General features: G+C 44.4%; 1 protein-coding gene across 1 annotated transcript in view; it reads right to left on the bottom strand.

Annotated features, from left to right (window-relative positions):
* The window catches only part of ADCY8 (adenylate cyclase 8), a 155,713-nt gene that overhangs the window by 72,558 nt on the left and 65,981 nt on the right, over nucleotides 1–17,174 (bottom strand). Inside the window, exons 5-6 of the mRNA XM_025205410.1 lie at nucleotides 15,196–15,323; nucleotides 1,631–1,789 (exon numbers count right to left, since the gene is read on the bottom strand). Coding sequence (XP_025061195.1) covers nucleotides 1,631–1,789; nucleotides 15,196–15,323 — 287 coding nt within the window. The remainder of the gene's footprint in view (nucleotides 1–1,630; nucleotides 1,790–15,195; nucleotides 15,324–17,174) is intronic.

The following is a 17,174-nucleotide window of genomic DNA, read 5'->3' as shown; positions in this document are numbered from 1 at the left end:
TCTGCAGTCAATACAGCAATATGATTGGTCTTCAGCAGGTCAGTCACAGGGTAAGTGGTCTGTCTGGAGAAGGTAATGAGGAATTTAACTCATTACGCCAAACATATGGATTGCGGCTTCTCAACCTGTGTTGAGCTGCAGGTCGTGTCAGGCACAGATAATGTTTCAGCCCTCTGGTGAAACGGCCACCTCAGGTAAGGACAAGCCAGGCAGATGGATGGAAATGCATATCTTTCCACATATAGATTGGCTGACAAAAAGATCACAAAGCAATACATTAGCAACTCAAAGCATGAAGTTGGTTGTGAACAATCGCTGGAGGGTAGGTTTCTCAAAACTCCATTAAATTAGGTTGGCAGCTTATTGAAGATGCAACAGTACTCATACCTCTTGTGAAAACTTGATGGAAACTGCATGCACGTTTCTTGTACCCACAAAGGGGAACAAAGGACTAAAAAATGATGTTGATGTACTAGTTAAAGGAGAATACTTCAACCAAAAGCTAATGTATGAATCTAGTCTCAGACATGGAATCATAGGATTATCTGGCCTTGAGGAGGTTTTGGGCTCAATCTTTCTTCTGACAGGTTCAGCCCATCTTCTCGGCTGGGGGGAATGAGTATAACGCTCAGGTGACAAAGTATGCAAGTCAAAACCAGACCAGCTAGAAACTTTGAGGTACTTTCCCTAACCCTTCAGGGGAGAGCCTCAAAGGGGCGGGAGAGAAGTTCCACACGCAGAGAGACTCTGGGCACATCTACACATTCATTAATGTGCTTTTGCTAATGCACATTAAATTTAGTACCTCGACTGTGAGATACTGGAAAAAGGTGCATTCGATTATTTTAATGAGCATTAGCAAAAGCACGTGGTTTTTTGTGATGATTTAATGTGCATTAAAATTGGCTAATGTACATTAAAGTGCATGTGTAGATGTGCCCTCTGTTTAGTCTGCAAGCAGAGGCCTAGCATGTGTAACCACACAGGAACCAGGAGTCAGCCTGCAAGCTGGAGCATGGGGGGAAAACCTGCTATGAAAAAGCCTGCATGCAGACAGGACTAAGAACCTTGCTGCAATGGCTGTGAGTTAGATAGGAAGACTGTGGCGAATATTGGTATTGTTTTAAATTGTGTGTTGATGACCCAGACTCCTGGAAGGACAAAAAACTTTTTCAGTGTGAAAAATATGAACTGGGGAAGGAGGGAAACTGAGGCAGCAGAAGACAGAAACCTGGAGCAGGTAAATGTGCTACATATGGAAGTTGTTTGTTGAGTAGTTCTTGGTGGAATACCATCAAGGACCCTCTGCAGAGGACACTAGTCCTTTTTTCACAATCAGATCCACAACTTCAAAGTCTGACTATCAGGCGAGACAAGGAAATGAGATCTGTATTCTTGCCTCAAACACTTATATACTGTGGGAAACATCAATACATATCTGACTTGAGAATCCAACATGTCTGTCTTTTGTGACAATTTTCTGAACAGCCTTTGCGGACTTACATTTGATCAACCTCGCTGTAAGGATGTTCTGTGCACGCGTATCTCCGCTCCTTAGCTATTGGAAAGACGGTTAATTTGTCAGAGGAAAAGAAAAGTATATAATGGATGGAAACACGTTGCGTCTTACCCAGGGATTCCACCTGACTCAAGCTTGTTGGCAATATCCACATCCCATGACCAGACATCAAACTGCCACTTCCGTAGGCCCAAAACTCCACACAGCACGGATCCAGAATGTATTCCTATCCGCATGTCAATGTCATGCTTTGTTCTTGACCTAACATACCTGCGTGGCAAAAATGTTAATAGACACAGCGTTCTGAGATATGCTCCTGCCATCAACTTTAGCGAAAGCTGAAACTATGATCCATCACATTTTCACCCCTCAGTATTGACTTGTCTTCCAGGCCTTGCCAGATAGTTAGGCAGCTGCAGAATTAACTACGTGTCAGGGATTTACATATGTTTAGAGAAAAGAAAGCTGTAAAATACAACACCAATTTGGTGTGAAGGGATACTCAATAGGTTTGTACAATTAAGAGATAACAGTTGTGGGGTGGCAGTACACATGCAGTCATAGAATAGCTCTGAAAGCAGGATTTTTACAAAGGCGCTTAATTGCATGCACAGCTCAATGGTACACACATTATTCCCATTATACAGAAATACAAAAAGAGAGAGAAGCAGAAATGCTGGAATGGATCCATTGAGGCCTTTTGTATAAAAACATAACAGAACATTTAACACTAAGAGAAACTATCACAGTTAAATTATACAGAGGTCCCAATTCTAACTTCCTATTATGAGCCACTTCCAGCTTTGTAAAACTCTCAGGTTTCTGGCTGAAATTTTCCAGGATTGGTGTTTGCCCAAAAGGGAATTCATTTTGGACAGGTTGGAAAGAAACGGCGTATCCCTTTTTGAGTATGATGCATTTTTACAAATGATATAATTTTCCCATGATAAAAACATTTTTAGGATCTCTCTCAGAGTAACTCTGTTTGCACCAAAACTAGCTGAGATTGCATGAATGCAATTTGACATTAGAGGGCATTTCTGCATTCTATATTAGACAATAATTAGACAAAATACAGAAATGATCTTGAGAGCATGGCACAGTCCTCCAGTCACTCCCACCCTGTGATCAGCATTTCCTGTTGGCTCACTCCAAGCTTTTGGACTGTAGGTCTTACTCTCTTAAAGTGCCCTCATTTCCCATTGAGCGTATTGGGTATCTAGGCACTGAACTGCATTTTTCTGATTTAGCCTCCTGGAGCCAGATGCCTAATGCTTATGTATGCTCGAGCCTAAACTGGGAGCACCTATGTGGCTAAACTAGATTTTCCCCAAAGTGTCTTCCCTAAGTTCACAACCACCAAGGTTTGAAAGAGCTGTTTGTTTCTGCAGACCAGCTATGGTGCATGGATGCATTATCATTGCATGGGACACATGTAGCGTATCCAACTTTTTAAATCTCCATGCACTATCACTAGGATGTTTGCCATCCAGGAGAGATTCTGTACGCACAACCTCTGTTACAAAAATGCTATGTTTGCTTAGTTAAGCACTTACCAACAAGAAAATGACAGGGTTAAGGCTGCACAACAGTCCTTATCGGTGTCCTTTTGTGCCTGGTAAAACTCATCCCACAAGGATCACCTTCCTACCTAGTTAACGCTACTAGGTGCCTTTATTAACAGTCCCAGAAAGAATACTTAAGTGCTGGGTCTGGTTTAAGCTGTAGGTCTGCTGGAGTAAACGGAGCTACTCTACGTTAAGATAGCCCCTTCCTTTCAAATAAATCCAAAAGCACTTTGTATGGCAAGAGACTGTGGATACTAAATCACCATTCCCTAGAAAGGGTACTTCCGAATCAGAGTCAAGACAGTTCGGCAGGGTAAGGTGCGAAACTCGTAACTAAGTTGCCTGTGCTGTATCTCCTATGAGGATATGTAGAATTGTGTAGCCTCTAGAGCTCTTAGTCTAACACCATTCATTTGCTTTAGAAAATCACCACTAGAGTCAGCACTAATTAGTAGCCCTGTTGGCAATCTCAGGAGAAATAAAGTGCACTTCGTTACTGTCGGTCTGCTCTTTCTCTACAGTTGTTCCAGCCCTGCTGCCACTGAAGTCTGTGGAAATCGTGTGCCACCCTGCAAGAGCACAGGCAAAGATCAAAGAGCGTGCTGTCGTGTTTCTTCAGGTGCCCACCATGCCTCAGGTGCCTTAACCAGGACCTCAGCAGGTACCTACAGGAGACCACCATGCCTCAGGTACCTACAGGAGACCAGGAAAATTGCTGATTGAGTCCCTTCAGTGCTTGGCCTTTGACGGCTGTCAACAAGGACATCAATTCAATGTGTTAAAAAGAAGAAATAGAAAGAAATGCTGTCAAATTGCGAGGAATCACAGGAAAAGCAATTCCCCTTTACTGTCCTCACCTGAATGTTCTGAAATCTTAGAAAAATGATGTCTGTAATATGTGCCTATGCAGCTGTTATCCTGCTAGGGCAGTGCTTACTCATCAGACCAGGACACCAGCAGGTCTCAACGACCTTGGCAGGTAAAGTGGTCAGACATTTGCACATTGGTAAAACCTATTCATTTGGAATAATTCTTCCACAATGTGTCAAGCGCAAATAGGTTTCCTTACAAGCAACGAGCATGCCTGGCTTTTTGTCTCTATCTTTTTTGCATTCAAACCCACCTATTATGGGCACTTCAAATGAACTGCTATTCCCTCCTGAGGTACTTACTACGTCTTGGGACTGACGGCATTCTGAATCCTGCTCTGAACAGCATTTTCTTTTGTTTCAATTGCATTTTTAGCATTTCCTCTTTGTGAAGAACAAAGTGAAACAAAGCAAAAAACTGTTTTTCTCTAACAGGGGTTGATTGGGAACTCCAGGAGTTAATTGAGAAACTCCAGCATGTCACAGTTTAAAGCTTGGCTTTCAGCCTTACAGACATCAGTGTGAAACATCTTTATCTATCAGTGTAGGTATCTCTATAGGCCACTTCATCGTAGTATCTCAGGATCATCCAAATATTTGAAAGAAAGAGAGCGATAATGCTTTATCTGCATGAAAATGCCCCGAAACCAGCTTAGCAGGCTAGCTAAGGAAATCCCCAGTTAGCACAGAATTGCCATAGCAATTTCTACCCTATCTCCTTTCCAGCCTCCATGGCCAGAAGAAAGGAAATTTGGCTGGGAAGTTGCTGTAACCTGACAATCTCTTACTGTCAGAACAGTCCTTGGGGGCTATGGCCAAAATGGATGGTCTTAAGGCCATCCTCCTGAGCTGTCCCAATCACAGCTTTGCTGCAGCTCCAAATCTGAGCTGGCATCAAAACAAACTTGCCTGCAATATAACAAGAACTGTTGAGGCAGAAAGGTTAAGATGTTCTGCTAGAGCTCCAGGGCTGTGAGTGTAAGTATTGCTCCCATCTCTGACCCAACTGTACATGGTTGCTGCTCTCTTAGGCTGCAAACTAATGTTACATCTGTCCCCAGAAAAAAAAAAACAAAACACATTTTATCCCAGGACAAAGTGTCTTTGTTCACATGTCCATGTCCATTGTCCTGTGATAAATCCCCAAAACATTTGGCAGGATAAGATGCACTACCAATTTATCCAGGGACATTGAGAAGTGTGGAATTGCATCATTGAGTCAATGGCAGAGAAGTGGCAGTGCATTCAGCCACTCACTAACCCTGATTGGAAGGACGATGTGTATACACACCTATCCCTGGACATGTATATTCAAGGAAAAACAGAGGCACAACTTGTCCTGAGACAAATGCAATGTCTGTTCCTAGTCTCAGGCCGAGGAATCAACCACAGCTGTGTGTGATGTTAACCGCATCTCTCCCTTGCATGTTACCAGTCACAGAAACTGGTGTGTCTTAACCCTGCTTGCCCAACAGGTAGCTAAGCATGTGCACACTTGACTTTGATTTAAAGAAAAATAGTTTGATTGGGCTTTTTTTGGAGCTGTGTGTGAGTGCAAAGAGCAGCATCTTAGGATAAGGTAACCTGGGGAGAGGTCTTGCATATTTAATTCCACACTCGGTGGGTTCTGTGGTCATTCCCTTTTTCTAGTAGTCAGGTTCATAGTTCAGGACCTGCTCCAGTGAAAGATCTGTCACCTGTACTCATGAGTCTGCCCTAATGCTCAGCAATTTTAGCTACAGAACAAAGCCTGATAGTGGGTCAGGGACACAGAGGGATGTAATCCCGCCGTAAGTCTGACACTTATTTTTTTATTTTATTGCACCATTTTACTGTGATTTTGATGGAAGTTTGCAGTACTGTTACCCCAACCATTCGGAGAGCTTGAATCAGGCCACTGAGAAATCATGAGATTGGCTTCAGATAATAAAAATAAAATAAATGTGGGGTTCTGTATATATACACCTCTTGGTTTTCTGAACCATCAACTCTCTGCAGTCATGAGGAACAGAAATGTATACTTAAAAAAGAAGACACATGGAGATTATGACATGATCCCTGTGATGAAACCAAACTCCACCTCCCCCTCTCCCAGCATTGAGATTCACAATTAAACTGTGAGAATAAGCAACATTGCAATTTGCAATATACCGTCTGGAACTGTTCTACACGTATGATAAAAATATTATCAAATTCAATTCTATAGCCATCAAAGGAATTGTCACTTCTCCCCATCTGACCACTTTCCCTGCCTGCCTTTTTCTTTTGTTCATACCAAGATAATTATTTCTGGCTTCATGTCTGCTTTCCTTATCTTGATATATAAAGATAATTGGATGCAGAGGAGTAATTGAGAAGAAAGCTTTTCATTAAAAAAATGTACAAACTGAAAAGACCTTAATTTTTATAAAATGGCACAATCGGTTCAATATATATGAAATAATGTAAATTAGAGTCTCATCTTCATGCACAGCTTATGCACACAAACCTCCTCACAGTAAGTAATAAAAAATGACTATGCAGCTGAGATGATATTTCCCTTTGCTTTGCTAAGGTCAGCTGGATTGCTATATTTCCTTTGGCATAAAAATATTGGGATAGCCTGACAAAGTATTTATTTTACAGGGAGGTTTAAAGAAGGGGGCTGTAATGACTTTGCCATTGTTGATTGTGTGTCTTTTTAAAAAGTCGAAGAACGCAGGACTGCTTTCAACCCTTCCTTCCCAAAACTGCGAACAATGAGGGGGCGAGGGGGTAAGGATCTCAGAGGTGCTGATGCGTGTACAAGATCCTAGCTGACAGGCAAGAATGAGGGTGATCTGAACCATAAGGAAAGTTACTGGAGGGGAAAAAGGACACTTGCATGTGGGAGGTGACTTTTTACATGATGAGCTATGCACCTCATCTGAATTGCCCTTCTTTTTCACCCAGCCCTACTGGGCCTTCCACTGGATTCACAGCTATTTGCATTTGCCCAAGTGACTTAGAGTCTGGTGTACGGGTATTCTGACAAAGTCTGTGCCCAGCAGCACTTGCTGATGACATATAAAGGAGATCTCTTTAAACCACACACTCACTCCTCTCAAGTTCAAGAGGTGTAAGGCTGTGGTACCTAAAATGACCATAGTTACTTCATTCCAAGATGAGGTTTTTTTATCTTGTTCAACATGGTGGCGGGAAGCCCCTCATCTTGCAATCCAGCATGAGGCAGCAGTGGAGAAGACAGTAGCTCTAGCCCTGGTCTGGGTTTGGGGCCGGAGCTACAGCTACTGCCTGCCCCTGCAGCCTCAGGTCCCCCACACCTCCTGTCTCCTCCACCACCGCCTATTCCCCCCATCTCCCCCACTGCCCCAGCAGCTCTGCCCCACCTGTCTGCCCCCTGCCTCTTACCCTTGCTCCGCTCCAGCCTGTGGCATGGAGTACAGCCCCAGCCTGGCCTGCTAGCTGTGACAGCAGTGGCACATCTGGGGAGGGTCCAAGGCTGTGGGCAGGCAGAGCTGGTGTGGGGGCAGAGAGGGGCCTGAAGCTACAAGGGGGCAGACACCAGGGGGACAGGCAGCAGTGGGGTGCAAGTAGTTAGGGACAAGATGTTTTTTCCCTCTCATTACCCTACTACTGACTGTCGCCTACTGCTACACGCCCCCCACCACAGCCTCCCCCATCGCCTTCCCCCTCACCGCCTGCTCCCCTGCCACTTTTTCCCCTGCTGCAGCAGTAGGAATGACAAACGTAAGAGGACCCTTCAATAATTAGATGCTATCCGTGGAAAATTATAACAAATGTATACATTGTCCACGATTAAAATCTAATCACTGGGACAGCGACTTAAATTCAGGGTTGTCTTGGTTTGGGGCGAACAAGGAATGACGCTGTTAAGGCCATACCTTCTTTTCAACAAAGTCTATGAAAAGACATTCCTTTGAAATCTCTCCATCCCGCCACCCCCGGAGCCTGCCTGCCTGAGCTGTGTGGGGGCCTGGTGCTTCCCTCCATGGCTGCAGCACCCCCAGGGACAGCCTGAGCTGGGTGCCTGCGGGCAGGTGCCATCTGCGGGGGCGGGCTGCCGTGGCTGTGGGGGGAAGCACCAGCCCCTCCCTTGCAGCCCAGGGACCTCTCCACCCACCAGCAACTCACCCTCCCCTCCCTGCCACAGAGGCAGGTAAGTGTGGGGTACGTGCACAACGCGGGGGTTTAATCAGCCCTAAATTGAATCAGTATTTTTTAAAACACATCGCTTCAATTTAGGGCCCCCATTTCACCTACACATGCCCAAGATTTGCTACCAGAAGAGAATATACTTTGGAACTGCACCTGCAGATGGTTCGACTCTAAGCTCACAAGAGGCTGTTAGTACGAGATAAAAACAAAACAAAACATGAGTTGTGTTGCTTTCTGACCCACATATAGCCTAACGATGTAACTTTTTATATCTAGCGGGGATTCTTCTTCAAGGACTTGAGTGCTTTTTCATGTTGACATGAAATGAAAGTGGATAAACTCAAGCAGATGTGTATGCTATACCTGTCAATTCTGGGAGCTGTGTTCTGCTTGGAAAAGAAAGAGATATTATTAGTGGGGGGCGGGGGGGGTGTTGGAAGTTAGGCAACACAATGCACTAATTTACTGAATGGGTTGAACAATGAGGCTGCAGTTTAATGACTCATAGATCTAATATTTTGTAGGGGTAGCTTTGCAATGTCTGTTAGCCATGTGTGGCAAACATTACACTCTGGTCCTATTTAGAGCAGCTTCAGAGAAGGAGTTGCCCTCAAATTATAGTATTAGAGCTAGACCCCGGTCCAATTAATATCCACTTTCTATAGAGGTTTCTACATCATGCTTGCCACTGTACTATCTGTATTGAGAGTGTAGTGACAAGAGAGCCAGGGCCTTGCTTCTGCTATGTGTCTAGCTTTCTCTCATTTCTCCTTTACCACAACCTCTCCCTGTACTAGTTGCATAAGGCAGGGGTACTTAACTGTCAGCCCATGGATCAAATTGGGCCCCCAGAGCTATGTCATTGAGCTCCCCGAGACCCCCATGCACCGAAAATTTAGTGTTGGGGGAGCAGAGGCACCACTCCTCCACTGCCAAATTTCTGGACCCATGGAGAGCCTTAGGCCCTGCGCACTAGATCGGACATGCAGGGCAGTGTGGAGCCCAGTCCTAACAAACAGGCAGGGTGGGGGGCAGTGCTGGATTTCAGGGCCCAATCCTGGCATGCAAGGCCTGATTCTGGCATGTGGGGCTGGACGTGGGTGGCGTGTGGTGATCCTGGCATGTGGGGCCAGTGCAGAGCCCGATCATGGCATGTGGGGGCTAGCCAAGGCTGTGCGGGGCCCTATCCAGATGTGCAGGCCAAGGCAGCGGCAATATGGGGCTTGATCCTGGCATGTGGGGCTCATGGGCCTGCCTTGCACCACTCATCTGCCCTAGGGGCCAAAAGCTTGAGCACCGTTGGCATAAGGGAAGCCAACTAACTGAAGCCCCAAAGTCCAAGATGCACTACACCAGCACGTGAAGGTGCAGGAATACCTCATAGTTTCTACATTAGCATCCTTAACCAAAAATATTACAAATTGGTATGAGATCCCATAGATTCAATCACAAACCTTTAAAAGGAGGGGCCTTTCCTTTGAAGACTATAAACTCACACAATGTCAAATCAGTAAGAAAAAAAAAAGATTTCAATGACATATTGCCATTATGTTCCTATTATTTTTGGTCACATGTCCTATGGGGGTGAATGTGTCAGGGGTAAACATGTCTCTTAATATTTAATTCCACTGATTTAACTCCAGAAGAACAGAGCAGCAAATGCAGCCTGGAGTAACACATGATGATCACACCTTGCAGTTCTAAGTGAATATTTGCCTATTTTTTGTTTTGTTTTGATGTCTACATTTTCCATTTTTTGTCTTCGGCGTTGCTCGGATTATTGTCACTCCAGCTTTCACTAGCTCTGTATGATTATCAAAAGAGTCTGGGGAGAGACTATTGAGTTGGATCATTTCCTGCCCATGGGCAGGGGGGCTGGACCTGATGATCTGTAAGGTCCCTTCTAGCCCCTAACATCTATGAAACTATGAAAGTATGTATATTGTAAACTGGGTAGTCCAAAAGTGACTTTGGATTGTTACTGCCAAAGCACTTTTTTAACATGTACAAACAACTCTGAATTCACATGAAATCTTCACATATTGAATGTGGCATTCAAAAGTCAGATGGATAAGACTTCCCAAAGGACCCAGAAAATGAGTAAGAGAGCTGTATTTTCCCAAGAAAAACCAATCTGCTACTGAGATCATCCACAATAATAATATTTTTTCTTTTTAATTCATGTTTACTATTAGAGACTGAGCACTGACTTTTAATGAAGGCAAGATACTGTTTTGCTCCAGAAATGTAGCTTAGGTTTGTGGTAAAAATAGTTCTGTCATTATAAATACTCTTTCAGATTGCACTTTCACGGGAGGGAACCCAAGCCATGAAACCACCATAAACTCCTTGATGTGCCAAATAAATATGTTGGTATGAGGGCTGGTTTGAATTTCTGCTACCATGCGGGGAGACTGAGCTCCCCCCCTGAGGAAATTGGAATTCAAGCAGCCTCACAGTCTGCTCCCCACCCCTCCCTCCTCAAATTATGTGCACTTGGGGTACAAAAAATTTCTCCAAGGATCAGAGAAACTCAAACCTGCAGAGCAGACGTGGAAAGCAGCCCCAGGAGAGGACTACTGGATATTGCCATTGCTACAGATTCATCAGGTTTAAAGTCAGAAGGTGTCATCAGATCCCCTTTTTAAATCCTGCATAACACTGACCATCACATTTAATCCAATTACCCCTGTATTGATGCCAATAATTGATGATGAGCTGAAGCATCAGGAAGGCATCCAGTTTTGTCTTGAAGATATCAAGAGACAGAGTCCAGCTCCTTTCTTGGTATCTTGTTCCAGTGGTTAATCACTCATCAGGATTCATGTTTTATTTCCAGATTGAATGTGTCTTTAGCTTCCATTACTAGTTCTTTTGACCTCTTTCTCTTCTAGGCTAAAGTGCTCTTTTGGTATTTAGTGGGTGCATATACATGTAAAATTAGTGTGAAACAATAAACTATGGCATAGTTTGCACTGGAGTTTATTGCTCCCAGGTGCAGCATTTACACGTGTGCCTGGGACTGTAGCATGTGGAGCTGGGGCATCGCAACCCTGGCTGGCAGGAAGCCCAGGATCGGGGTGGGGGCAGTCAGCCTGCTAGCCCAAGGCTGCTCTGACCCAGTTCAACATGCTATGAAGGAGCTGGCTGGGGCACGAGGGTGCTAAAGAACAGGGCTAGCCAGTAGGCAGCCCCACACTGAAGCATCCTCGTACCCCAGCCAGCCACAGTCACCATCTACACGTGCATTGCATGAGAGTGAATAACTCCCCCATAGAATAGTACTTGTGCCGGGCAGTACTATTCTAGAGTGGAGTTAATTAATTTACTCCAGCCTAATAGGGGCACATGTGTAGATGCCGATGCTTTATTGCAGAGCTAATTAGGCAACTGCAGTAAGTGTCTCGTGTAGATGCACCCTGTGTTTGCTACTCACTAAGGTGCACTGCAAAAAGCAGTCCATGTAGGCATACTCCAGGTAGCTCCAGCCTGGGTGCCAGAAGCAGTATAGTTGCACTAGCATGGCACAGCAGCCAGGTTAACTTACCCTGCTGAGTACCATGCTCTATTGCTTCTAGGACACTGTGCAGTATTGACACACCCTGCATTTGTTCAATGTATGGTGCAACAGGGTCACATTTTTGATCGACTCCTAAGACCTCTGTTATTGTTGTTATTTATTTGTATTTCAATAACCCAGCGGATTAGAAATAAGAGTCAGTAAAGGAAGTAGACTAGATTCTGTTCCTGTCTGGTCCTTCAGCAAGCACAAGTGCTTCTTTGTCTGAAAGTCACATGTTTCTGGGAGTGACAAAAGCAATAATTGCACAAGCAGCTTTGCCCAGATATCTTATTTTGATCATTGGAACTTCCCTGTAAATACTTCCTGCCCTTCAAGAAAGCCTTAAATAGAGGTAAGTAACCTAAATATATCTGAGGTTGAAAGAATGGATTCATCTCCTGTATCATTCTCCCAATAGTCCAGATATAGAAGATATTTCCTTTGTGAAGGCTTCAGGCAAAAAAAAAAAAAAGATATCCTATAATCATCCAAATGTTACTACTGGTAGGACTTATTTCATATTAATCTCTGCAGTGGTCAATTAAAATATATTTAGGTCATATAAACTCTTCCACAAGGTTTCTCCGTTATAGCTGAGGGACTCACCAGTTTCAGTTCTGACTGACATAGATAGCATAAATCATACTGGCCTCTTTCCCACTCAGATAAATCAGAGTGCAGATGGCTATTCTATTATTTTTAGTACCAGTAGTAGTAGTAGCAGCAGTAGTATCATAGGATCCAGGGGCTGCAAAGGAGAATGAGGCCACACTATGAATTGTACAAACACACAAAAGATAAAGCCTTTGACTAAAAGGGCATATTATATCACTTCCACTGGGATCTTGCTGGCACTGCGGAGAGGTATAGCTTTGCTTACTTGCTCCTAGTTCAAATCTACAAAACCCAGAAAGGAGGCACCCTTCCACCCCCACAATGGTTCTTGATCCCACCAAAGACAGAGAGCTCAAGGGTACCAGCAGGGGGGCACTCAGAGTGGCTTCACCACTTCGTTCCAAGTTTGGTGTGTATAGAGTGAGAAAGGCTGTGCGTCTCAACGGCCCCTCTGGATGTATTGATTATTAAAGCTATTCAAACTCATATTAAATTTATATCACAGTAGTGCTTGGAGACCTAATCAGTAGCTGGGCCCTAGTGTGCTAAACTTGCATAAATATACCAAGGAGAGACAGTCCCTGCACTGAGGAATTTACAATCTCAGAACAAAACACGACACATGAAGGTTTGGTAGATGGTGGGTGCATCTATGCGAGATGCTTTACTTGAGATTAGAGCTAATTACTGCACAGTAAGCCTCACCATCTACATGTACAGATGCTTACAGCACAGTAATTTGCTGTAATTGCAAATACATTTGCTACCTTTAGATACAGGTAGCAAATTTACTCTTGTTTAGTTACTGTGCAGTAGCACACATGTAGATGGCTGACTGGGAGCAAATGTTCTCCCAGTCAGCCATATGGCGGGGGCAGGAAATTTCTCCCTGCTGCTTGAAGCTGTCTGGTGCTGGGGTGGGCTCCACCACCAAAGCCTGGATGGGAACTATGTCCCCCTGCCTTGGCAATGGGGAGCTCCCAGCCCCCATTTCATGATCAGGGTGATTCTTATCTCCCAGCATAGGCCCTGTAACCATGGGGCTTGGGCTGGGAACTAAGGATGTCTCAGCCTGGGCTCCACAGCCACAGAGCTTGAACTGGGAGATAAGAATCTCCCAGCCCTGGCCCTGCAAATCCAGAGCGGGGGCTAGGAGCTCCCTGCTGTGGGGCAGGGGGACACTGTCCCTGCCTGAGCTCCAGTGGTGGAGCCTCCCTAGTAGCTGGCAGCTCCTGGGGGCAGAGCCCCCGACCAGGAGACAGCGGTCTCCCAGCCCTATACTCCCTGCCAGCCTCTGGTCTAGCACCCAGGGAGAGCTAAAGCTCCCCCTGGATGCTGCAGGGGCCCAGTGCAGGGCCACAGGGAGTGGAAACAGTCTGCAGCTAGGAGCAGCAAATCTGCTCCCACATCGCTGCACATGTAGACACATGCCCAAGCGAATTTTCTCTAGAGTACTTTACTCTAGAGTAAATTGCTCATGGATTATTTACATGTGTAGATGTTTAATGTGCAGTAGCCTAATAACACTGCGTAGTAGCGTGCCGGGCAAAAACCGTGCTAACATACTACTGCACACTAGTATTAGGCTACTGCACAGTAAGTGTCACTAAAAAACTGTGCGTCGGGACTACTGCACAGTAACTGTAATTACTGAGCATTTAGTTAGTACTTAACCAAGCAAGTACTAAAATAAATGTCCAGTAACTACTGCACATTAATGAACATATAGACGTGCCCAGCATGTACTATCAAACATATGCAAATAACTATATTCAACTGCACTTTTTAATGCTCCTGATAGATAGCTTTTCCCATCTATAATTGATATGATTCATGCTTCCCTTCCTGAATGCCAGGGGCAAAATATCCACCACTTTTAATGGTATGTCAACAACCTTCTTAGAGATCTGTTATATAGCCGCTTTTTCCATTCATTTTCTTCAAAGTCTTCCTACATTGAGGGGATAGTGGCAGCACCTGGAACTGTCTCATTAGAAGGCAGACAGAATTGGGAAGAAAGACCAGAACACAATGGAGCACAAAAAAGCTGACCAGCAGGAACACAGTCATGGAAGAGCATTAGGAAAAGGTTTCAATGGCGAAGGGTGTGGGAGGAGGAGGACAGGAAGATGGTGCTGGACAAAAGAATAGGGGGCTATAACAGCAGGTACTGGCCACTACTGAGGGCAATATCCTGGACTAGAGCTAAACATGAACTGCTGAAGAATTATAATGTCTACGCATGTATTTAATCAAAATATAGTACTCCTATCAGCAATGCAACTATGTCTGCATCTACATACTGCCTATGAGTATAATGCCTACATCCTTTAACTGAGACTATTGCCAGCTCCTATGGGTTTAAGAGGCAATGGAGCTTAATAGGTGCCCTTTGCTTAGCTGGCAAATGTTATAGTGCTTAGAAGCTTTCCTCTGAGCTATTATCTAAACTAGAGCATTGCCACAGCTGTCTATTTTACTTTTATTGTAAAAGAGATTATAGACAATGAGCCAGTTGCATCTTATCCTCATCAGCCTTATCTTAAAAACCAAAAACCTGTGCACATGAACAATACAAGTGAAACTTGCTATATTTCAGCTGTGAAAATAGTATTGAAAAAGTATAGCTGTCACCCTCCCCACAATATGCATTTCTTATTAACATCACAGGCATGGTATCAAAAGCATTTAATATGAATGCAGTCATTAGTGATAAACACAGATCTGATGCCACTTTTCATATTAAAAGATCTTCTGCTATGCTTCAGTGAATCGATACCATGCCCCTCTATGACCCAGCAACATATTATTTGATTATTTACTCTGTATAGCATTAAAATGCTGAAATAAGAGACTACAGAACAACAACCACAATGGAAGAAAAGGATAAAGGAAAAAAATTACCTGATAGTTTTGATCATGCTGAGTCCCATTTCTACACAACAGTGTGCATGGTCTTGGCGTGGTTCTGGGAGCCCGGAAACGCAGTAGTAACAGTCCCCCAGGATCTTAATTCTAAGGCAATGATGTTCCTAAATTAAATGTGTCAAAAGAAAAAGATTTGAACAGTCAGGAGTTGGTAATGAAAAGATGAGAATGCGGGTGGCATAAAAAAAAGACTGGAAAGAAATTTAAATGCTTTTCAGTGTATATTTTTTCTCTGTGTAATTAATAATATTCAGCTTTCTTGTAATTTTTCTATTCTTACAGCAAAAAATATATATTTGATGAACTTTCCGGTGTGTGTGCTTGTCTGCTAGGACCTTATTGGCGATGCATGTAGCTTTTGCTGGGGATGGATCAGAAGCTAGGCAGCGATCTAGAAACTGTGCAAGGGGATAATGAGAATAGCATGTAGAACAAATTTTTTGAGACTACAGGGCCAATACCCACTCAGTGGACCCCCATGGATGCTAATGGACTCTGGATTAGGCCTATATTGTGGAGAAATGATGCTCTGGGTTATTGGTACAATAAGTATTTACTTGGCATTCCACTAGAAGTGATCTTTACTCTCAGGAGGAAATATAGTATTTCACCCTTTATAACTGCCTTACATAGTACAATACAGTGTTTTTGGATCATTACTTAAGAATCCTTTTTTTCCTTCTAAGGTCTCAACCCTCAGATATACCCAAGTATACAACATTTCCACTCTCTACTGCAGTGGTTAGAACAAAATCCAGTCCTATAAACAAAGCATCCATCCCAGTAAAGTGCTTAAGCTCATATTTTCATAGATTTCATAGACATTGGGGCTGGAAGGAACCTCAGAAGATCATCGAGTCCAGCCCCCTGCCCCAGGGGCAGGAAGTCAGCAGGGATCATAGGATCCCAGCAAGATAAGCATCCAATTTACTCTTGAAGGTGTTCAATGTGGGTGCTTGAACCACCTCCGATGGCAGGCTGTTCCAGACCTTGGGGGCTTGGACAGTAAAGAAATTCTTCCTTATGTCCAGCCTGAAACGGTCTTACTGGAGTTTAAAACCATTTGACCTCATCATCCCTTGGGCCCTCTGGTGAACAAACGTTCCCCCAGATCCTGGTGGTCACCCCTGATAAACTTATAGGTGGCCACCAGATCGCCCCTGAGCCTGCGCTTTTCCAGGCTAAAGAGCCCCATGGCGCTCAGCCTGTCGTCGTAAGGTCTGTTTTCCTGACCTCTGATCATGCACGTGGCTCTTCTCTGGACTCTCTCAAGCTTCTCCACATCCTTTTTGAATTGTGGAGCCCAAAACTGGATGCAGTACTCTAGTTGCGGCCTCACCAAGGCCCAGTACAACTGGAGAATGACGTCCCGGGATTTGCTTGAGAAGCATGTATGGATCCAAGCCAGCATTTTGGTCGCTTTACTAGCTGCAGCATCGCATTGCAGGCTCATGTTCATCTTGTGGTCAATGATGCCCCTCAAGTCTCTTTCTTCCATAGTGCTAGCCAGTGTAGCACTACTGAGCCTATAAGGATGCTGCAGGTTTTTCTTCCCAAGGTGGAGAACCTTGCACTTTTCAGTGTTAAACACCGACACGTTCTCATCCGCCCACTTGCTGAGCCTGTCCAGGTCAGCCTGGATCACCCGCCTGTCTTCTGGTGTGGATGCTTAGCCCCAAAGTTTGGTGTCATCAGCGAACTTGGCCAGTCCACTTCTGACTACAATGTCCACATCATTAATGAAGATGTTGAACAATATGGGTACAAGGACAGAGCCTTGGGGGACCCCACTGGTCACAGGGCACCATGACAATTGACTTCCATCAATTACTACCCTCTGGGTCCAACCATGGAGCCAATTCCCCAGCCAACGGATCATAGATTCATAGATGTTAGGGTCGGAAGGGACCTCAATAGATCATCGAGTCCGACCCCCTGCATAGGCAGGAAAGAGT

Source organism: Alligator sinensis, unplaced genomic scaffold, assembly GCF_000455745.1.
Source record: "Alligator sinensis unplaced genomic scaffold, ASM45574v1 scaffold307_1, whole genome shotgun sequence".
In the NCBI taxonomy this organism is placed as follows: domain Eukaryota; kingdom Metazoa; phylum Chordata; order Crocodylia; family Alligatoridae; genus Alligator; species Alligator sinensis.
The sequence above is the reverse complement of the archived record's forward strand: the minus strand, read 5'-3'. Positions and strand labels throughout refer to the sequence as shown.